General features: G+C 43.5%; 1 protein-coding gene across 1 annotated transcript; it reads left to right on the top strand.

Moving 5' to 3' along the window:
- Positions 1-180: 180 nt before the first annotated feature.
- Positions 181-13518, top strand: LOC125010614 (prohibitin-2-like). Its single transcript, XM_047589381.1, has 9 exons — positions 181-325; positions 1612-1741; positions 2502-2586; positions 3567-3706; positions 7363-7506; positions 7686-7789; positions 8642-8719; positions 12260-12336; positions 13058-13518. The coding sequence occupies exons 1-9, from the start codon at positions 305-307 to the stop codon at positions 13074-13076; spliced, it is 798 nt and encodes a 265-aa protein (XP_047445337.1). The 5' UTR covers positions 181-304; the 3' UTR covers positions 13077-13518.
- The last annotated feature ends 9651 nt before the right edge of the window (positions 13519-23169 follow it).

Consider the following 23169-nt stretch of genomic DNA (forward strand, 5'->3'; position numbering starts at 1 on the left):
GCACATTTCATTGCAGCTACATGAGACAAATAAAACTTATCTAAAAGTAGGAACTATATAATAGTTTAACACTTAATTTTATTCCAGAATTAGAGTTTATTTACTTTAATAATTGTTTATTCATATTTTATTTCAGTATTTACCATAAAACATCCGGAAAATTCGTTTTTGTATGTAAACACCGAGCACGTCCCGAGTCCTACATTTCCCATGATGCATCTCGCCGCGGATGCGGAACTACGTCATCACCCGTGACCTTGGTCCTCTTCTTCACTTGGTTTTGTAGCAGGCAAAGAGGACGAGCATGGCGAATAAAGACCCTGGAGTAAGTGTTTCTGCTCTAAACGCGGCTTTAGTTTAATCGTTGTCACTTTTCTAACTTTGTCTCGGTTCGTTTCCCGCCCTCTGCGCCACGCAACGTGACGTTTTAGCGGCGTTTTAGTTTGACACGTGAGTCTGTCTCTGATGTAAGGTAGCTCTCGTGCTGCTCCTTCACGAGCTAAAGTTACCTTTAACCTGATTAACATGAGAGTTAATGAGCAGAGATGACTCTAAGAGCAGTTTAATGAGTAGCAGTATCAGGCTAACAGCTAAGTTAGCGTGTTGAAATTGCGCAGACCTGCCATGTTCCGTTTAAAAATGTCGCAAATTAACGCATCTTTGCATTTTTTTTTTCTCTCTTACAATTAAACACAGGTTTGAATTAACCCGTTTGAACTTGACTGAAGTTTTCTGAAATATTCATTTAATTTTCCACATGTGAAGCTTGGTCGGGGCCAATAAAACCCTGAGATAAGACTGAAGCAGCCCGCGTTACACAAAGTGACATGTAACAATAAACGCTGATATATACTCGATTTTCATGTTATATTAATCATATTTGTGGCTTTTGCTTCAGCCGAACTTCAGATTAAAGTCCGTGGATGGAAACCAGATGAACATTTGTTATCAGCTGTGTCTCTGTTATGTGGACGGGTGGTTTATAATTATTAGAGGAGTTTCAGGTGGAGTCTGGTGGTTCATCTCGCTCTCAGGCTGAAATTAAACTGATAATTAAAATGAACAGGATTAAAGTGGACGGTTAATGAGCAGAGACCAACCTAAAGCCAATTAATGAAGCTTTGCTAACGTCTCAGTAGCTGTTAAACCAGCACATTCCTTCCTCACACATTAGCATATTTTTTTTAATTTTTACAATTAAAAATGAGTTGAAAATAATTCATGTGAACTTGCCAGAAATTCCTTGAGCCACGTCTTAAACTCTGTGCATGTGAAGCTCAGTCTGGACCTGAGATCTGCAGGAAGACGAGACTGAAGTAGTTCATTGACGTAGGATGCAAAAAGCAAATACTTGTATTTAAATATTGTATAAAAAAGACTGGATTGGATTATTTTTTTTTTCGTAAGCTGAATTTAAGCTTAAAGTCCATAAAATCAAAAGTGCCAATAACTTGTGTTCCAGTGTGAATGAATTTGTGTGGAGGCGGAGTTTATTTCCATCGCAGGTGTTTTTGAATGGAGTCTGGCTGGTTCTGATGCTGTGTTTTCGTGGTCAAATTCAGTCCCGACTTATTTCTGAGCTCGGCTCAAACGTTCTCGTCTCTGTTTCAGAACTTTCTGCAGCAGCTGCGACAGATCGCGGCCAGGATGTCGACGGGGCCGCGGGGCGCAGGGACCGGACTCAAGCTCCTGGTCGGGGCGGCAGCTCTGGCCTACGGCGTGAAGGAGGCCACCTACACAGGTAATGTTAACGCCAAGTATTAATGTTAGAGTCCACCTGCTCAGAAACATCGGCTCTGAGAGCGAACGGCTTAAAGCATAAAGGCTCCGCGTCAGGTCTCTGGTGTCAGACACAATTACAACATTTAGAAAAATGAAATAAGAGAAACTCAACTTTCCCTCCAAACTACAGTAACATCACTAGAAGCTGCGTTCAAGACAACCTGGGAAAAATGAGCTCTGAGTTGTCACATTTTATTTTATTTATTTGCACCGTGATTCAGAGACAATAACAAAGAAGAAGAAACAAATAAAATAAACATGCACAACAACATAACTGGGCTTATTCAAGGAACCTGCGCCTCCTAAGAAATGAAATCAGTAACAAACAACAACATCAACAACATCAACAACAAAGGCCTTAACACGAGTCAGAAACCTGATTAAATCACAGCTTAATAGTAATAATCATAAATATCTGCTGTGTCAATAACCAAACTTGTTTCCTCTCCTCTGACTTAACCTGTCACATCAACGCTGTGATACCGGAAAGTCTGAAATTTGAGTTTTCCTGAAGGCATCATGTTTTTCATCGGAGTCACTGTAAATATGAGGATGTGTGTGAACTGCAAACAGTAATATTAGATGTTAGGATGTAAGTTTAGAGTGAGACCTACGTCCGTGTTTGTCTAAATTAAATTATTAACGCATTAACATCCATGTGTTTGTGTTGGTGTTGGTGTTTGTGTTTGTGTTGGTGTTTGTGTAACATGCGTCTCCAGTGGAGGGAGGACAGAGGGCGATCATCTTTAACCGGATCGGGGGGATGCAGATGGACACCGTCCTCTCTGAAGGACTCCACTTCAGGTACAGACACGTCTCCACGTTACTTTATTAAACCAGTTTCATTTCCTGTCCCAGGTTTGATTAATCTGACGTGTTAATAAAACATCACGTGGTCTTAACTCAGCTCAGGGTCTAAGTGTCGACTCTCAGCTTGTTTAAGGGATTTAAGGAAAAAAAGAAAGTTTCAAGGTTGTACATAGTTTGTTTTTCAGAATGTTTCACTGAAGCAGAAATGACACGAGAGTAAAACACAAGTTTGACTAAAAATAAAAGTTCCTGCAGAAAGTGACAAAACAACACGACCACAACGATCAGCAAATAAAATAAATAAATCTTAAGGGTTTTCTCCTTATTTACTACATAGATACACACGGATCTGTTTCTATATATGTTACAGATGGAGAATACGTTTTTTTTAATTAGAGTAAATTTATTACGTTTGTTTTACTGCTGTAACCAATAAACCGGCAAAGCAGAGCTTGAATATTTGTATCATATTTATGTCTGGAATGAAATATGGTGATGTAATACTTTTAATATATTAACGAACAATAAATCATTATGTCATGTTATGTTATGTTATGTTATGTTATGTTATATTATATTTTATTATATTATATTATATTATATTATATTATATTATATTATATTACGTTATATTATATATATTAACAGAACAGATGGACCCAGTTTCAAGTTTGTTTCTTTCTTTATTTGTTAAAGATTCTGATTCTGCTGATTTTATATAATATTTATATAATATTTTATATAAATAAACATAAAACAAACTATATTTTTATCTGACGTTAGTTTTACTAATTACAACGTTATTATTACGTTAGTGATGTTTCTACTAATTATAACGTCCGTGTTCTCAGGTTAATGACAATAAATAGAAGCTTTGAACCAGAACCAGAACCAGAACCCGACTGATCTCATTAGACCCGTTTGTTTATTCATGGTGATGATGTCATAAACATGCGACTGTCCCTTGTGTTCAGGATACCCTGGTTCCAGTACCCCATCATCTACGACATCAGAGCCAGACCCAGGAAGATCTCCTCCCTCACTGGAAGCAAAGGTCAGAACCAGAACCAGAACCAGAACCAGAACCAGGACCAGAACCAGAACCAGAACCTCTAGGTCCACCTGAAGGAGACGCGCTCTGGTTCTTTGGTTTAATGTCGGCATCCGGATCAATCAGAGGATCTGGAGACATGTTTACAGAGGACGAGGAGACCATGTCCATGTCCTCCTCCATGTCCTCCTCCATGTCCTCTGTGTCCATGTCCTCCATGTCCTCCTCCATGTCCTCTGTGTCTGTGTCCATGTCCTCCTCCATGTCCTCTGTGTCTGTGTCTATGTCCATGTCCTCTGTGTCCGTGTCCTCTGTGTCCGTGTCCTCTGTGTCTGTGTCCTCTGTGTCTGTGTCCTCTGTGTCTGTGTCCATGTCCTCCTCCATGTCCTCTGTGTCTGTGTCCATGTCCTCTGTGTCTGTGTCCATGTCCTCTGTGTCCGTGTCCTCCTCCATGTCCTCTGTGTCTATGTCCATGTCCTCCTCCATGTCCTCCTCCATGTCCTCTGTGTCTATGTCCATGTCCTCTGTGTCTGTGTCCATGTCTTCTTTGTCTGTGTCCATGTCCTCCTCCATGTCCTCCTCCATGTCCTCTGTGTCTGTGTCCATGTCCTCCTCCATGTCCTCTGTGTCTGTGTCCATGTCCTCTGTGTCTATGTCCATGTCTTCTGTGTCCATGTCCTCCTCCATGTCCTCTATGTCTGTGTCCATGTCCTCTGTGTCTATGTCCATGTCCTCCATCATGTCCTCTATGTCTGTGTCCATGTCCTCCTCCATGTCCTCTATGTCTGTGTCCATGTCCTCCTCCATGTCCTTTATGTCTGTGTCCATGTCCTCTATGTCTGTGTCCTCTATGGGATTTGATCTATTTGGGACATTTAGACATTATTACTGAATAATAATAATAAAGACCTGCTTGGACATGGTCCTAAATAAAGTAGTGGACCTGGTTCTGGAGGGCTGAGGTGTTAACGTGGTGGTTCTGGACCTGGTTCTGGAGGGCTGAGGTGTTAACGTGGTGGTTTGATCTAGAGGGACCTTGGTTCTGTAGGGTTATGCGTTCTTACCAGTGGGGATCTAGAACTGGTTCGCAGAGGTTGAAGGGTGTGGCAAGTTGGTGATCTCACCGAATGAGTTCTGCAGGTCTAGGCCTGTTTTAACGTTTGTAGTTCTCTAGTCTCCAGATCTCCTAAGTTCTTAGAACGTGACTCCTAGAGATGTCTCTGTCCGGGACCCACCGGCCCCTTCCAACCCACCGGTTCCTCAGACCCTAGCCTAGTCCCTTCAAGACACGACGAACTAGTCCTCCACCGGTCCCTAGTCCTCAACCAGGTCCTGAACGAGCCTAGTTCTTTGCCAAATTTCCCTTAACCACGTCCCCCGCAGTCTCCTATCTCCCAGAAGAGTCCAGGTAGACCGAGTCTCCTCAAGTCTTCAACCATAGTCCTCCACCGAGTCCTATCCTTCAGACCCACCGAGTCTCCTCCAGAGTCACCTAGTCTCCTAGTCTCCTTCAGACCCACCGAGTCTCCTAGTCTCCTTCAGACCCACCGAGTCTCCTAGTCTCCTTCAGACCCACCGAGTCTCCTAGTCTCCTTCAGACCCGCCGAGTCTCCTAGTCTCCTTCAGACCCACCGAGTCTCCTCCAGAGTCACCTAGTCTCCTAGTCTCCTTCAGACCCACCGAGTCACCTAGTCTCCAGACCCACCTAGTCACCTAGTCTCCTTCAGACCCACCGAGTCTCCTAGTCTCCTTCAGACCCACCGAGTCTCCTTCAGACCCACCGAGTCTCCTAGTCTCCTTCAGACTCGCCTAGTCTCCTTCAGACCCACCGAGTCACCGAGTCTCCTTCAGACCCACCGAGTCACCGAGTCTCCTTCAGAGTCACTAAATACATTGAAAGTCAGACGATGTTCTAAGTCACGTTTGAAGTCACCAAATCACGTTTCTAGTCTTGTTGTAAGTCATCAAGTCATGTTCTTGGTCTCGTTCAAAGTCAAAAAAATCCAGTTCTGTCTCTAAATCGTGTTCAGGTCCCCAAGTCCTGTTCCAAGTCTCGTTCAGTCACAAAGTCGCGTTCCGAGTCACGAAGTCACCAAGTCACGAAGTCGCGTTCCGAGTCACGAAGTCACCAAGTCACGAAGTCGCGTTCCAAGTCACGAAGTCACCAAGTCACAAAGTCGCGTTCCAAGTCACGAAGTCGCGTTCCGAGTCACGAAGTCACGAAGTCGCGTTCCGAGTCACGAAGTCGCGTTCCGAGTCACGAAGTCACCAAGTCACAAAGTCGCGTTCCGAGTCACGAAGTCGCGTTCCGAGTCACGAAGTCGCGTTCCGAGTCACGAAGTCACCAAGTCACGAAGTCGCGTTCCAAGTCACGAAGTCGCGTTCCGAGTCACGAAGTCACCAAGTCACAAAGTCGCGTTCCGAGTCACGAAGTCGCGTTCCGAGTCACGAAGTCGCGTTCCGAGTCACGAAGTCACGAAGTCGCGTTCCGAGTCACGAAGTCTCGATCCAGTCACCAAGTCTCTGTGTGTTTGTGATGTTGTGCAGGTGTTGATGTGAATAGTTGGATCGTCTAGTTCGTCCGTTCAGTAGCAGGTGTTGGTTGTTGTGACGTGAACTCGGTGGAAACGTTCTGGAGACGTGCGGCCGTGATGTGACACTAAAAACGAATTATTGCCTTAATCGGACTCTAACAGGAGAAGTTAAGTTCACGTAAACACGTTGCTCTGATTAAAACCAGAGCTCGTTATCTAAGACGCCCAGATAATGCGACTGGGATTCGGTTTCCCCTTCCATGTACTCGGACTACGATCAGATGACACGTGTGTTATCTGATCACACTGGTGTGTGAACAGAAACATCAGAGAAAGACGATCGCAGAAGAAGAAGTTAAACGGACCCGGTAGAGGAACCGTCTGAGGGACAGCGCCACCTACCTGCACCAGAACTAGACCCATTACATACGAGATTAAAAGGACTGAACTATTCTGTCTGGTTGTTGTTTAAACACCCGTCTGCTGCATGAACGACTCTGGTTTATTATGTGATATAATAGATCAACCAGAAAGGAGACGTATTAACGTGGTGTTAACTCACTGAAAAGACACATATCGCCCCCTAGTGGGGAGGAGGACGACATGTCCCCGTCAGTTACTGGATTTTCTCCGCTGCATGTGAACTGGGACAAGGTTTGATTAAGCTCTGCATGTAAACGCACTGAAGGAGACTGGGATCATGTCTGGACCTATAGAGGAAACATTCATGGGCTTAAAAATAACACAGAGCTCAGTGAGTTTAGTTTCTAGAAAAAGAAGCAAAGAAGCTGCTTTTAAACCACGGAGCGTAAATCAGAGGAACCTTATTCTCTGTGCTCTAATATTAATCAGCATAGAGTTAAAACGGTTTCTAGTGCAGCTGGTGCAGAATATGTTCTGATGCACCAGGAAGGTCTGGACCTGGACCTGAACCTGGACCTGGACCTGGACCTGGACCTGGACATGTTTGAGGATAAGAACAAGAAACTATAAAGAAAAGAGTTGTTTTTACTGTAAGAAGCCTGGTCATGACCTTGCTCTGATGGTCCTGGTCCTGGTCCTGGTCCTGGTCCTTGTCCTGATCCCGGTCCCGGTCCCGGTCCCGGTCCCGGTCCTGGTCCTGGTCCCGGTCCTGGTCCTGGTCCCGGTCCTGATCCTGGTCCTGATCCTGATCCTGGTCCCATGTGTGGTCTCTGCAGGTCTCCCTGTTGATCCGCAGGGAGCTTTTTGAACGAGCCAAAGACTTTAACATCATCCTGGACGACGTTGCCATCACCGAGCTCAGCTTCAGCCGAGAGTACACGGCAGCTGTGGAGGCCAAGCAAGTCGGTGAGTAGAAGAAGAAGAAGAGTGACTCTTCTTCTCTCCTTCCTCTATATAATATTACTGTGGTTTATAAACCATAAATGCTGTTGTATTGTGTGTATATATAATAATAATAATGTGGTTTAGAAGTTGTTTTCGTGGTTTCTGTCTGTATTAACCGTGTGTTGTCGTTGCACCTCCAGCCCAGCAGGAGGCGCAAAGGGCTCAGTTCTACGTGGAAAAGGCCAAACAGGACCAGAGGCAGAAGATCATCCAGGCTGAAGGAGAAGCTGAAGCTGCAAAGATGGTGAGAACTGAACCAGGTTCACTAATTATCAGAAGCTTCTGTTAGAGTTAATTAAAGTACATAAATAAAGGAACGAGGATTAAGACACGGCAGCAGAAACAGTTCATTCATCCACTGGTCAGTTATTTAGTGATTAATGGAGAGACATGAAAACACCGGGACATTTAACACAGCAACAAAACGAAAGGAGAACTTTGAACCTCACGTTATACATTATTCAGATTTCTGTTCTGGGGATAAATGCAAATGAGCTCATATTAAAGTAGATAACTCCTCATTTGCATATTTAAAAATAAACTGACAGAAATAAAGTGTCAGATGAGATCAGCTCTTTCCTTCCGATCAACCACAGGCTGGTTCCTGTTCTCTGGTAAATGTTCTACTGGTGGATGAATAGGTCACTTTATTCGTCCCCAACGGGTTCATAGCAATAACAGGATATAGGACTAATACGGTATAAATAATAATGATATACACACAGAAAAGTGTCATATGTGCAGTGGAGACATTATAAACAGTGTAAAGGTGTGAGATTAGTGCTGATCTGTGACGGCGGCTCTGAGGTGGACGAGTTGAAAAGTTGTGTTGTGGTTGGGACGGACGATGTCCAGCTTTGCCAGCATCGTGTCCTCCTCCACGTCCTCCACGTCCTCCACGTCCTCCACGTCCTCCACGTCCTCCACGTCCTCCATGTCCTCCAGCTTAGAACCAACAACACTCTGCCTCCCTGATGGGTTCAGTCCTTTGCCTTGATGCCTGTTGTGTAGCTGCATGTTAGTGTGTGTGGTTGTCGTCGTGCTGCTGATGAAGTGTAACTCTGTGTGTGTCTGTGTGTGTCTGTGTGTGTGATAGCTGGGTCAGGCCGTGACCAAGAACCCTGGATACCTGAAGCTGAGGAAGATCCGGGCGGCACAGAACATCGCCAAGACGGTAGGAGACTCAACATCAGAGAGAAACATTATCAATCACAATAAAACAGGAAACAATGGAGCTGATGTAGCAGAACCTCGTCCTCTAATCTATGATATTCACACATAATATTCACACATAATTACACTGAGGCTCCAAGAAAAATCCTTTATTCTGAAGGATTTTCTCCTAATTTATTTGTTCTTCTTTGCTGTAAAACTAAAAAACTAAGAGTTTTAATGTTTATAATATAATATATATATATATATAATAAACCATGAATAACTCCTCATATATATGAGATTATAAAGATGAACACAGCGTCTGTTTGCCCCCCCCCCCATATATTACATTATCCCACAGCAGCACATAATAAACAATGATCTGCTTCAGTTTCTGCCTCCCTCAGAATTTTCTACATTTCTGAATAAAAAACGACTCAAACGTCCTGAAAGACGACAAAGAGCCTGAAAATGAGCCGATATTACACATCAGAGATCAGCTCCTCTACATTAAACATGATGAGACTCAGTTCCTGGTTTAGTTTCTATGAATCAGGGATTTGTCTCATGTTTGTGTTGAAGTGTGTGATGACAACAGATCAAACGAGCTTTGTGAGGAGCTCAGAAAAAGAGTTGTTGTTGCTCATCAGGCTGGAAAAGGTTCCACAACCATCTGTAAAGAGTCTGGAAGCCACAAATAATCCACAGAGAGTCAGACAGATTGAAGACGACTGTTCCCCTCCACAGGAGTGGTCCACCAACAAACATCACTCCATCATAGTGGGAGAGGAACCAGAGGAACCCAGGGGAACTTCTAAGCAGCTAAAGGCCTCTCTCACATTGGCTGATGTTCATGTTGATGAATCCACTCAACAACCAAAGACACTGCTCTCTGTCCACAAAGGACATGTGGGACAATGTTTAGTGGACAGATGAGACCAGAGTAGAATAGTTTGGTTTAAATGTTTGGAGATGAACCAACACTGAGGAAGGGAGGAAGGAATCATTGAGGAAACTAAACAAGAAGGAAGGAAGGAAGGAAGGAAGGAAGGAAACTAGGAAGGAAAGAACCAAGGAGGGGACTAAACAAGGAAGGAAACAAGGAAGGAAGGAAGGAATCACCCGAGGAAACTAAACAAGAAGGAAGGAAGGAAGGAAGGAAGGAAACTAGGAAGGAAAGAACCAAGGAGGGGACTAAACAAGGAAGGAAGGAAATAATCAAGGAGGGTACTAAACAAGGAAGGAATCAAGGAGGGTACTACACAAGGAAGGAATCAAGGAGGGAGCTAAACAAGGAAGGAAACAAGGAAGGAAGGAAGGAATCAACCAAGGGAACTAAACAAGAAGGACGGAAGGAAGGAAAGAATCAAGGAGGGAACTAAACAAGGAAGGAAACAATGAAGGAATCAAGCAATCAAGGACAGAATGAATCAAGCAAGGACAGAGGAAACGAGGGAAGAACCCCAGTGGTTCTCCAGAAGAACCAGGTGAAGGTTTAGGAACAAGTCAAAGTTCTGACCTTCATCAAACAGGAAACATCCAGAACTGATCAGATGTTACTACAAACATTCAGTCTAAAGGAGTCACAGCAGAAACCGGACCCGGACCCGGACCCGGACCCGGACCTGGACCTGGACCTGGACCCGGACCCGGACCTGGACCCGGACCTGGACCCGGACCCGGACCCAGGCTCAGTTGGTTGTTGGCTTTCATGATGCTTTGAGTAGTTTTTATTCAGAAATGTCGTGTTCCAGGTGAAAAACTGGAGGAAACACAGAGGAACGAGTGAAACATCCTCCTGTCGTGTTATTAACGCTGTCGTCCACCAGGCGGCGCCAAGAGAACACGGATCTCACAGACGGTTCTTTAACTGACCTTTAAAGTCAAAGTTTACATGTTTCATACAGAAGCTTTAGGAGCGTGTTCTGAGTCTTATAACAGAGTTAAGGGTTTTATTAAGGGGGTTCATGGTTCCATGGTTCCATGGTTCCATGGTTCTATGGTTCCATGGTTCTATGGTTCTATGGTTCTATGCGCTGGCGTCCCGTTCCCTGTGTAAACGCTGGTGTTTGCTGAACCTGTTGAACCTGAAGCGCTGTAGATAAACCCGCTGGGATCGATAACCTGAGGCTCGACTCTTTCTCTGGAATTAAAACCGAGCGTCGGCTTTAAACAGGAACTCGTTTCATTTACCTGCATAAAATAATAATAACAACGAAACATTCGTCCACCTTTAATCCAGAGAACCTGCGTCTCTAGAACATCAGTAGCTTCTTAAATCAACACGTTTAATATTAGATATTATGAATTCGTGCTGAATGTTTTCTCCACATTTTTCTGTTTTCTTATTTTTATTTTAACTTCCTGCACAACAACCAACCATTTTCCACGACTTTGACTTTTCTCCGTCTCCACAGACAAATGAAAGGGTTTATGTTAATCGGCTGATTGGACACGTTGGAGCTCGTTACTGGTGATAGAATCAGTTCAATTTTATCAAACTAGAAAAGTTAATAAACAAGTTTAAACCTTAAAATGTGACTTCGCCTCATGATCAGCTGTAGAATGAACCAATGAATCGGGAGGAATTCACATATAGAGACTGTTTGTCCTGAGCTGTGCGTTGACCCTTTGCTGCCACTAGGGGTCAGACTGAAGCGTCCACTGACGAGGACACTGGGTCTGAATGAAGCAGGATAAGAAGCTGGTTTATCTCATTCAGAGTTTCTCAACATCTGATTTATTCATGATGGTTAATTCTGTTAAATCTGACCGAGGTCCATCATTCATTCATTCATTCATTCATTCATTCATTCATTAAACTGGTCTCTGTCTAGTTTGAGGTCAGTCAGGGAGTTGGTGGTGGTGTGTGTATTTGTTGTGTAACAGGTATTCTGTGTGTGTGTGTGTGTGTGTGTGTGTGTGTGTGTGTGTGTGTGTGTGTGTGTGTGGGTCATATTCATGTCATAAACAAACATGAAGAACGTGTTTGATTTGTAACATTTTTCTTTAAACTGAGCTCAGGGATAAAACGTGTGACAGAGGATTAATGTTATTAGTGTGAATGTGTGAGGACAGAGTCTGGTCCAGGTACCGGCCTCACACACACACACACACACACACACACACACACACACCGATGAATGAATGAATGAATGAATGAATGAATGAATGAATGAATGAATGAATGAATGAGGGGGTGAGTGTTGAGCTGATGAGGGTCTGAGTGAAAGCCTCTGTTTGTCACCAGCTACATTCATGCGTTAACGAGTTTCTCTTGTAATTCTTCCCCCCCCACACACACACACACACACACACACACACACACACACACACACACCCTGTCGTCATCGGGGCAGTGGGACGGTGTTTCCTCGACCATGTGAATCAGCTCAGTGTGGACGTGGGATAATGTCCCCTTTGTGTCCAGCTCCAGACCTGGTCCCCCCACCCCCACCCCCCCCCCCTCCACCTCCACCCCCCTCCCCCCTCCCCTCCACACACCTCCCTCCTCCTCCTCTATATTTATGTATTAATGACGTGTCCCTTCATCCTGCAGGTGGCGCAGTCCCAGAACAAAGTTTACCTGAGTGCAGACAACCTGGTCCTCAACCTACAGGACAGTCAGAGCTTCAAGTGAGTGGGGACGGGGGACATCAGGGGACAGACATCAGGGGACAGACATCAGGGGACGGGGGACAGACATCAGGGGACAGACATCTGTCTGGTTCAGGAGAAATAATAGAAATAATGGAAACTATAGAAACTATAGAAGCGTAAAGTTGAATATATTAATATGTTCATGGTACCGAAGACGTCACATCTGGACGAGACAGAAACGTCTCTGATCTTAATCGTAGTTTAAAGTAAAATAACCTCCTCTGCTAAAACTGATCCAGCGTCAGTCAACATCTCTGAGTATTTACTTTTTCAACACTTCTGTTTGATTTGTGTCTTTTTTGCGTCGGTTTAAAAACTGAACGTCTGCTGAATCATGAGCTGATTTAAATACCGACGCGTCTTTGGTCGTTTCTTCCTCTGGATAAAAAGCATCAAATATGTTTTTACTATCAACTATGATTAAAACTGTGTCTGAGCGAAGTGGACGAATGAAACGTATCAGGAGCTAATATCTGAACCACAATAAACAAAAAACAGCAAAAAGACGATTCAGTTAAAATGAATGTGGATTAATTCATTTATTCATTGACTGAGGACAGAGTTTAACCTCAGAGCACAAACTGGACCTGGACCTGGACCTGGACCTGGACCTGGACCTGGACCTGGACTGATCCCTCGGCTTCCAGTCTCTATGCTAAGCTAAGCTAAGCTAACGTTGTTTCTCTCTTCGTTCCAGTTTGTCGGCGTTGAAGTAAGAAGCTCGTGTCATGGATCAGAGCAGCGCTGATGACGAAGAAGAAGAAGAAGAAGAAGAAGAAGCTCCTCCTCCTGTGTTGAAGTTAAACGTTGACGTCACATTCAAAGACAAACGGACGATTAGATGAAGCAGCGACGCTTTCAAAGCTCAAACGTTCATTAGCTTCTCGTGTTCAGATCCAGCATCAAGTTCAGTTTAAATAATCAGGACCAAATAATAAACGACTAAATAAGAGGAATAATAATAAGTCTGATCCGGTCTGGTCCGGTCCGGTCTGATCCAGTCCGGTCCGGTCTGATCCAGTCCGGTCCGGTCTGATCCAGTCCGGTCTGGTCTGTTCTGGTCTGGTCTGTTCTGGTCCGGTCCAGGTCAGAGATAAACTCTCGTCATATTTATGTCCTTTCACCTGAACTATTAAAGCTGCGTCTACATCACAGCAACCAGACTTTGACTCTGTCTCCTACAACAACAACCTGAGGAATAATTATTTAATCCCAATAAATTTTCTTTTTAATTCTCTTTTACCAGGTTGAGTGAAACATACCAGACGTGTTTCGTATGTTTCAAAAACCCGACAAAAGAGAAATCAAAAGAAAAGTTACATATTATTTAATTTAAATTACACATTAGTGAAAGTTCACAACCAGGAAGACATTAGATTAATTAGATTAATCGGGTTAATTAGATTAATCGGGTTAATTAGATTAATCGGGTTAATTAGATTAACCTCATCGTTCCAGCCTTTTTTTTTATTGACAGACACAAAGTAAATTGAATCGTATTGATGAACATGTTGGAGTCATTCATGGTCTTTTTTAAAAGACAAGACTCTGAAGTTTCTAGAATCTCTCGAAGTGGTTTTATTGTTCTGGAGGAATCGAAGTTGTTGTTGGGTTCATCTGGTTTTGTTTGTGTTGGTTGAATGTTTTAAAGACTTTTATGAATGAAACCAGAAGGAAAAGCTGCTGCCGTCCCATGAACGACCAGAGTTAACGAACCAGATTAATCAGATTATTAATTAGTTTGTTAATTAACTGAACGTTTCATCCTCTGTGACGTGAACCAGTTCCACTTTGGTTCAACCGTGAATCCAGTTTCTCGTGAATGTTTTAGGGAAGAGAAACAAACTGAATAATCCACGTCCTCCTTTTAGTTCCGCCTGAGCCCGGCCACTTTATTAGGTACGGCAGCGAGGCTCTAATAACGGACGAATCAGAATGAATCCGATCGAGGTTAAAAAGACGACGTGGACACGGACACGTTCAGAGTGAATGAGGAAGGAGAAGCAGCGTTTAGTTTCTCTGAGGCCCCAGAAACACGATGATGTTCCTTCATTTTTATTCTGTAGAACTCATGAACCGACACGTGTTCCTAATGTTTTGGCCCAGTCGTCCCTGGTCGAGACTTAAAAACAGAAACTCTTTATTCAGTCACTGCTGTACCTAATAAAGTGGCCACAGAGCAAATTAAACCTCTGGTTCAACCCTGAGGCCTTTACCGGGACATGAGGACGAGGGGGACGAGGGGGGAGGGAGGAGGGAGGAGGGGGACGGCTGCTGCTGCTCATTGTAATGATGATTGGGGCTGTGGGGGGGGGGGCTCCTGCAGGACGAATCCTAATAAAATGAAACTAGAACCCTGACGTTCTCTAAGAGTTGTTCCTGGATGGAGGTAGAGAGGAAAGGTTCCTAAAGAAGGTTCTGCAGTGAGATGTGCTGAGAGCAGGGAGGAGAACTTTAAGAGGCTTAGAGAGGAGAACATGGTGGAAAGAAGAGGAGGAGAGATATTCTCCTGGACCAGGAATCATTTTACCTGGTTAATACCACATGGATGAAGAGCAACAATGGTTCTAAAGTAGATCTGCTATTTATTTCTCTTCAGTCTCATAGATCAGATTCTAGGATTCAGGAGCGAAAACGTCTGAGTTCATGATTTATCCACGTTTATTTATTCTGAACGTTTCCTCTGCCACCACAAAAAGGAGAGAGATAAGATGGCTGCCGAGTTATTTATAGCATGGAGGCTGCTGCACTGCAACCAGAGCTCTGCAGGAGGGAGGGGGGAGGAGGGAGGAGGAGGAGGGGGGAGGAGGGAGGAGGAGGGGGGAGGGCCGTGATGGAGTCCATTGTGTGGGTGACACAAAGCGAGCGGCCGCCGTCCCTCCATGTTGTGAGAGGCTGCTGTTCGTCTACATAAGAAAGAGGAGGAGGAGGAGGAGGAGGAGGGTTTAAGGCTCTGAGGGGGGAGGGAGGAAAAGGGAGGAGGACTGAAGGGGGGAGGTTATGGTAGAGGAGGGTGAATATTCATGGGGAGGAGGAGGGAGGGAGGGAGGACGGGATTGGCTGCTGCAGGCCCACGCCCCCCCTCAGCTAACGACCAATCAGGAGCCTCAGCTCAGTTTGAAAGATGCCAGAGAGGAAAAAGGGGGAGGAAGAGGTGAGGAAAGGAGGACGAGGAGGAGGGAGGGAGGGGGGAGGATGATGAATGTTTGTGCAGGAGTGGATGTGCAGCGGCTGCAGTTTAAAAGCAGAGAGGAAAAACTGCAACGCTGCTCCTCCTCGTCCTCGTCCTCGTCCTCGTCCTCCTCCTCCTCCTCCTCCTCCTCGTCCTCCTCGTCCTCCTCCTCCTCGTCCTCCTCCTCCTCTTCCTCCTCTTCCTCCTCGTCCTCCTCCTCCTCTTCCTCTTCTTCCTCTTCCTCTTCCTCCTCCTCCTCTTCCTCCTCCTCCTCTTCCTCCTCTTCCTCCTCCTCCTCTTCCTCCTCCTCCTCCTCCTCTTCCTCCTCCTCCTCTTCCTCCTCTTCCTCCTCCTCCTCCTCCTCTTCTTCTCCTCTGAAGGTCATTAGATCTGATTAATAAAGCAGCAGCGACTCTTTATTAACACCTAGTGGTGACCGAGTGGAACTGCAGCTCCTCTTCTTACAGTAAAATAAAATAAAAACGAGCTCTAGTAGTTTTTCTCCTCCTCCTTCTCCTCCTCCTTCTCCTCCTCTTCTCCTCCTCCTTCTTCTCCTCCTTCTTCGTTGATCTTTGTTTCCTCTTCTTTCTTTCTTTGACCCTTTTTTCTTCTTGCTGCCTGATCTGCATGACTGCTGCAAATTCTCTATTACAGATGGAGGGAGGGAGGGAGGGAGGTGGGGGGGGGGGGGGGCGGCTGCAGCTATCACATGCTAACATGGCTCCACCCCCTCCCCTCCCCCCCCTTCGTCCGGTTTCACATAAACAAGGACGGATTTACCGTTCATCTGCTCCGTCGCCATGGAGACACTGACCTCACACGGTGGTGGTGGTGGTGGTGGTGGCCGGTTATCTGGGCTGGTCTCCATGGCAACCTGCATGGAGGTGAGGATGGATGGAGGAAGAGAAAGAGGAGGGGAGGAGGAGAAGGATGAACTCGGACGTTTCATTTAGCATCAACAGGACGACGAAGATTTAATTTGTTGATTTAAACTGGATCCATCGAAAGGTTTGAACGTTCCATCGGATTAATCTCAGGGTTCCTGCAGATTAATCGCGATTAAATATCGTTCACTTTTAATCTCTATTTTCATTTCATTTTCAACAGTTTCAGTAAAACAACTTGAAAGAGCTCGACAACCTTTTGTCTTTTTCTAACCAACATCCGTCCACATTAACGTCCCTGTTCGTCCTCTTCCAGCAGCTTCTAAGACAAACTGGGTTTTAAGTTTAATCGTATTTATTTCTCCTAATTTATCATCTGCCCATTTCCTCTAGAGCAAATCGTGTTCTAGTTCCTGTTTATAATCTACTTACATTTAATCCACGTGGAGAATATGTTCAGAATCCATGGACCAACTTGTCCCGTACGTCTCATATACCAGGACTCTCTTCATGCTACTCGCTCTAAACATCAACAACAAACTTTAATCTAATGTCATAAATTATTTATAGTCCGAGAGTCACTCTGTAAAAACTCCACCCAGACACCAGGTGGCGCTGTGTTTGTTTTACCAGTCGGGTTCATTTTTGTTTCTATTTCCTGCTTCACTTTCATCAGCGGAGCCTGAACATGAGTCGTCTCCTCGGTTACCTTCACCCGTTCTTTGTAGGACATGAGACATGTTCATGTTCAGATTCTCAAATATCTGAACCTCAAACATCTTCACTCTCTCAGGAGGTGGTTTTTCAGATGCATCAGTGTGAAAGTTTATTTCTAAAGTTCAATGGAAACACTTTTTTTTTTTGGAATTTCCCCGTCGCCGGGGGTCATGTGACCAGTTCATCTGAAAATCATCTTCCTCATAGAGACGAGAGTTTAAGAGATGATGAGACTTCGCCAGAGTTACAGCTCATTCGATGAACACGTTTCAGTGGAAACACGGACAAAAAAACATTTTTACTTTGAGGCAAACGTCCAACGACACCAACTCCCACATGTTCCTCCTGGTTGTGTTTCTTTATTTGGCCCCCCCCCAATAATGTCTCTGGGGGAAAGTGGTGAAACCCTCATTTAAATACAGATGGAGATCACCTGCAACACACAAACCAACAACATGGACACGAACAACTACACTTCACTCTGTTGTTTTATTCCCTTTAAATCGCGTTAAACTCACTCGAGCAGATGTTTATCAAGAGATTTATTGTCTTCATGTGAGAAGATAAGGAGATTTTGGGCCATCTGCAAATATATATATATATATACATATATATATATAAAGAACAGAATGAGCACTATTAAAAAAAAAAAACAGCTGTACAGATATATATATAGATGTAAGTAAGTTAGGAGCAAACCTTGTAAACATCCAGCGTAAATGTGCTGATTTAATCTGAGCAGAAATGATTTAAAATCGTCCTGGAGCTGCAGAAGAAGAAGCTTCTGTATCAGAAGCTGATGAAAAGCTACACGGTAAAAACCTAATCTGCACGGACACGTTGAGAAATGTTAACCTTCCAAATGTGATCTAACGTTTTTATTTCATCAGTCACTTTCCCTCTGTTGTGTCCTCAGGTTTTAACGCGGAGCTGCAGAGAAAAACAGGAAGTGTGGTCTGAGCCGACATGTTTCAGAGCTTTCACACAAACACGCCGCCGCTTCCTCATTCTTCACATTTCCTCCCGAAGCCGCTGAACGCCTCCAATTTGTTTTTCCCTCCAAGCAGGAAGCGGCTCTGGCCAGAAACTAGACAGGTCCTCTCGCACTAAACATGTGTTTTGAGTCTGAAATGAACGAATAATCAACTTAAAGCTTTTCACTTCCTGTTTAGACTTCGCTCTCCCTGTAGTCCAGAGGACAGATGCAGATGAGCTTTTAAACAGGTTCGTGTTTACACTGATTCACTGAGATCATGTCAGGTGAGGGGGCGGGGCTTAAAGGGACCCAGGAAGTGTCGAGTCGAGTTTCCTCGTAGCTGCTCTGGTTTCTAGACGTGACGTTACTCTGACCACGGAAACTGAAGGAGAACTTAACGTGTGAGAGACTTTCAGCATCATCTCCTAAAGTCAACAAGCTGAACCTCGATGTGAAGTTAAGAACCGCGCGGGAGGTCAGAGACCGGAGGGACTGGTTCTCATGAACGGGAGGGAATGAGCATATTTACTTATTCTAAACTCATTCTAAACTGAAGTTAGTTTAGTTCTAACATTATAACCTCATGGACACAATGGACACGAATAACAAAATAAAAAATAACCAGGAATGTTCTATGTTCTAAACACCTGCAGACGAGTGGAAGGAGGTTTATCCATAGTTCAGTAATATTAGTGAAGTGTTCAGCACATCCTGTCCGTTAATAGTAATAATAATAATAATCTTTACAATGTAAAACAACAGTAAACACCCAGTGATGTGTTTCTGTGCCTTGTAAAAATGTCGTAAATCCTTTTAACCTTGTTTATATCCGGTTTACGTTCCTTGAGCGTCTCCTCTAGAAAGAAGAGCGCATGTTAAGTGGCGCTGCTGTCGTTTCAGAACCAGGAACATCTGGTTGTTTTAGGGACGAACTCGGATCAGAAGTTTCCTCCCTGAGAAGAACCAAACGTCTCTGACGTCTCTGACGATGGAGACAGAACAAAGACCCGGATGATCCCTGTCCACAGGTACCTGAGACTCTCCAACCTTTAAAAATACGTCTATAAATAGTTAGTGGAGGGACTATTTTCAGCGGCGCATTAATCCACGTTCAGCTCCAGGGACGTCCAGGGCGGTGGGGTGATGTTTGTTTAGCTGTGTTACACACTAGAGGCGTGTTGTTGCTCTTTAATTACACAGAAAACCTGAAAAACCAACTGAGACGCGAGCAGCTCCCCAGCCCCTTCCCTCGGCCTTCATCACCTCCTCCTCCTCCTCCTCCTCCTCCTCCTCCTCCTCCTCCTCCTGCCGCCAGGGCTCCATGTATGGTCTGAGGGGAAACTTTTCAAACCTCCAGCCACCAGAGAGCTTCCCCAGAGCCCGGGAGGGCGAGTCCTGTATTTTTAGAAAGGCAGACTGACTGGCTTCCATCAGCGAGGGCGTGTCGGGGCTTTTCTCTCCGGGAGGAGGAGGACGACGTCCTGACGCTAATGGATGGATCATCATGTCTCTTCATGTCTGGGACTAAACATTCGCTCCGGAGCTGCTCCTCTTTACACGAGTCCACCAGAGAGTTCATGGCTCTGAAACAACACAAAGAATAAAGTCCATGTTGCCGTTTATTTATCCCACGTACTGGAAACGCCCTCGACACCGTAGCACAGAATTAGATAAGAATATGGGGAATGCACAAGAGAACATACAAAAGAATAGCAGCACTAAATATATGGAGTCAAGTAGCTAAACATTGGTAATATAATATTAATGCTGAGGCTATTATGACAGGTAGACAGTAGCAGCTACACACAATCACACAACAACATATAGACGATAAAAGCAGACAGGAAGTGGATGTTAAACTGTTAAACAGTAAATGAGTAAACGTGTCTATGAGGAATCACTGTTTTTCTTTCTCGTTTCAGATTTTCTTTCTTTTGCTTCGTCTTTTGTTTCGTTCACGGGGAAATTCCCTCAAAAAATCCCCCCCCCCCCCCAAAAAAAACCCCATGACCTGCATTTAGATCGGCGGCCGAGAGGAGGTTCAGTTATCATGATGAAGAATTTACTCTGAACACTGAAGTGAAAGTTAAACAGATCTGGATCCAGATCTAAACCAGAGGAACCAGTTCAGACCGTTAGACTTGAACCGTCTCCTGAGATCTGATCTCAGCCCAAACCAGCAGCAGGTCTTTCCTCCCTGTCTGAGCTGTGTGACCTGGTCTCAGAGCCTCCGCCTGAACCCTGCGCTAGTCTACAGCTAGTCTACAGCTACACTACAGCTAGTCTACAGCTACACTACAGCTACACTACAGCTAGTCTACAGCTACACTACAGCTAGTCTACAGCTACACTACAGCTAGTCTACAGCTAGTCTACAGCTAGTCTACAGCTACACTACAGCTACACTACAGCTAGTCTACAGCTATTCTACAGCTAGTCTACAGCTAGTCTACAGCTAGACTACAGCTAATCTACAGCTAGACTACAGCTAGTCTACATCTAGACTACAGCTAGACTACAGCTAGTCTACAGCTACACTACAGCTACACTACAGCTAGTCTACAGCTAGTCTACAGCTACACTACAGCTAGTCTACAACTATTCTACAGCTAGTCTACAGCTAGTCTACAGCTACACTACAGCTAGTCTACAGCTACACTACAGCTAGTCTACAGCTAGTCTACAGCTAGTCTACAGCTGGACTACAGCTACACTACAGCTACACTACAGCTAGTCTACAGCTAGTCTACAGCTAGTCTACAGCTAGTCTACAGCTGGACTACAGCTAGTCTACAGCTAGTCTACAGCTAGTCTACAGCTAGTCTACAGCTAGTCTACAGCTGGACTACAGCTAGTCTACAGCTAGTCTACAGATGGACTAGACCAGGTCTCAGGACGGGGCTCAGGTCCAGTTCACAGACCTCACAGCTTTTCCTTTAATAAGACCTGGGGTTCCACAGGGTTCTGTCCTGGGTCCTCTATAGTGGCATAGTAATAGTAGTATAGCTATATAGTAGTAGTAGTAGTAGTAGTAGTAGAAGTAGAAGTATAGTTAAATATGCTAGCAGTAGTATAGAAATATAGTTATATATAGTAGTAATATAGTTTTATATGCTAGTAGTAGTATAGTACTATAGTTATATATAGTAGTAGTAGTAGTAGTGTAGTAGTATAGTTATATATAGTAGTAGTAGTGTAGTAGTAGTAGTAGTAGTGTAGTATAGTTATATATAGTAGTAGTAGTAGTGTAGTAGTAGTGTAGTAGTAGTAGTAGTGTAATTATATATATAGTAGTAGTAGTAGTGTAGTAGTATAGTTATATATAGTAGTAGTAGTAGTAGTGTAGTAGTAGTGTAGTAGTATAGTTATATATAGTAGTAGTAGTAGTAGTGTAGTAGTAGTGTAGTAGTATAGTTATATATAGTAGTAGTAGTAGTAGTAGTAGTGATAGAAGTAGTATTGTAGTAGTATTGTTATATATAGTAGTGTAGTAGTAGTAGTGTAGTAGTGTAGTTATATATAGTAGTGTAGTAGTGTAGTAGTATAGTTATATAGTAGTAGTAGTAGTAGTAGTAGTATAGTTATATAGTAGTAGTAGTAGTAGTGTAGTAGTATAGTTATATAGTAGTAGTAGTAGTAGTAGTAGTAGTAGTATAGTTATATAGTAGTAGTAGTAGTAGTGTAGTAGTATAGTTATATAGTAGTAGTAGTAGTAGTGTAGTAGTATAGTTATATAGTAGTAGTAGTAGTAGTGTAGTAGTATAGTTATATAGTAGTAGTAGTAGTAGTAGTAGTAGTATAGTGGCTGCTGGTGACTCACTAGACCCAGATGATGGTTTTTAGACCCTAAAACCTTGATGATCTGATGATGGTTTGTCTCTGATGACTGAGTGAATGAATGAATGAATGAGTGAGTGAATGAATGAGTGAGTGAAGGAATGAGTGAGTGAATGAATGAGTGAGTGAATGAATGAGTGAGTGAAGGAATGAGTGAGTGAATGAATGAGTGAGTGAATGAATGAGTGAGTGAATGATCCTGGTGTTATTGATCAGACCTTTGAATTTGGTTGTAATGATGCTGAGTTCCTTATTCACTCTTTTGTGACTCAATTACTCTAACACCCAGTTGTTAAGATCACCACAGAGAGGCTTTAGCTTAGCATAAATGCTTTAGCTTAGCATAAATACTTTAGCTTAGCATAATGGTCATAGTTTACCATAAAGACCATAGCTTAGCATAAATGCTTTAGCTTAGCATGAAGACCTTAGCTTAGCATAAATACCTTAGCTTAGCATAAAAGCTATAGCTTACCATGAAGACCTTAGCTTAGCATAAAGACCTTAGCTTAGTATAATGGCCTTAGCTTAGCATAAAGACCTTAGCTTAGCATAAAGACCTTAGCTTAGTATAATGGCCTTAGCTTATTATAATGAACTTAGCTTAGCATACAGACCTTAGCTTAGCATACAGACTTTAGCTTAGCATACAGACCTTAGCTTAGCAAACAGACCATAGCTTAGCAAACAGACCATAGCTTAGCATACAGACCTTAGCTTAGCATACAGACCCTTGACCTCCATGAAGAGGTTTTATTTATTTATTTATGAAGTTTACGTCTCAACTTCAGTTTATATTTTATTTTATTTATAAACAGATGGAAACTTCACATCAAGAACAACTTTATATTTTCACTGTTCATTTCTTTGGTTCAGCATTAAATAAGAAAAGTAGAAAAAAAGACACAATAAAATACAACATCTACACTAATAGAGTTTATTTGTGGTTCAGATGTGAATCAGCTGTAATTCTTCTACCAGGAAAAAGAAACAGAACTATTTTAATCTCAGCTTCACTCTCTCAGAAACTGATTTTATTTATTCATAGTTTTATCTTTTATTTAACGTCTTGTTTGTTTGTTGTTTTTTTTTAATCTTTGCATTTTGTTCATTTATATTTTTAATCTTATGTGACGGACAGTTTCTAAATGTTTCTGTATTTGACATCTTGAATCTTAACCTCCTGTTATTTATCTCATTTAATGTTTAACATCTCTAAATAT

Source organism: Mugil cephalus, chromosome 7 (assembly GCF_022458985.1).
Source record: "Mugil cephalus isolate CIBA_MC_2020 chromosome 7, CIBA_Mcephalus_1.1, whole genome shotgun sequence".
Classification (NCBI taxonomy): Eukaryota; Metazoa; Chordata; class Actinopteri; order Mugiliformes; family Mugilidae; genus Mugil; species Mugil cephalus.

Bases quoted from the DNA above. Each gene is read 5' to 3' on its own strand.
- LOC125010614 (XM_047589381.1), top strand. From the start codon at position 305: ATGGCGAATAAAGACCCTGGA. The intron at 326-1,611 runs GTAAGTGTTTCT...TCTCTGTTTCAG, and splicing joins TGGCGAATAAAGACCCTGGA to AACTTTCTGCAGCAGCTGCG. The intron at 8,720-12,259 runs GTAGGAGACTCA...TTCATCCTGCAG, and splicing joins CACAGAACATCGCCAAGACG to GTGGCGCAGTCCCAGAACAA.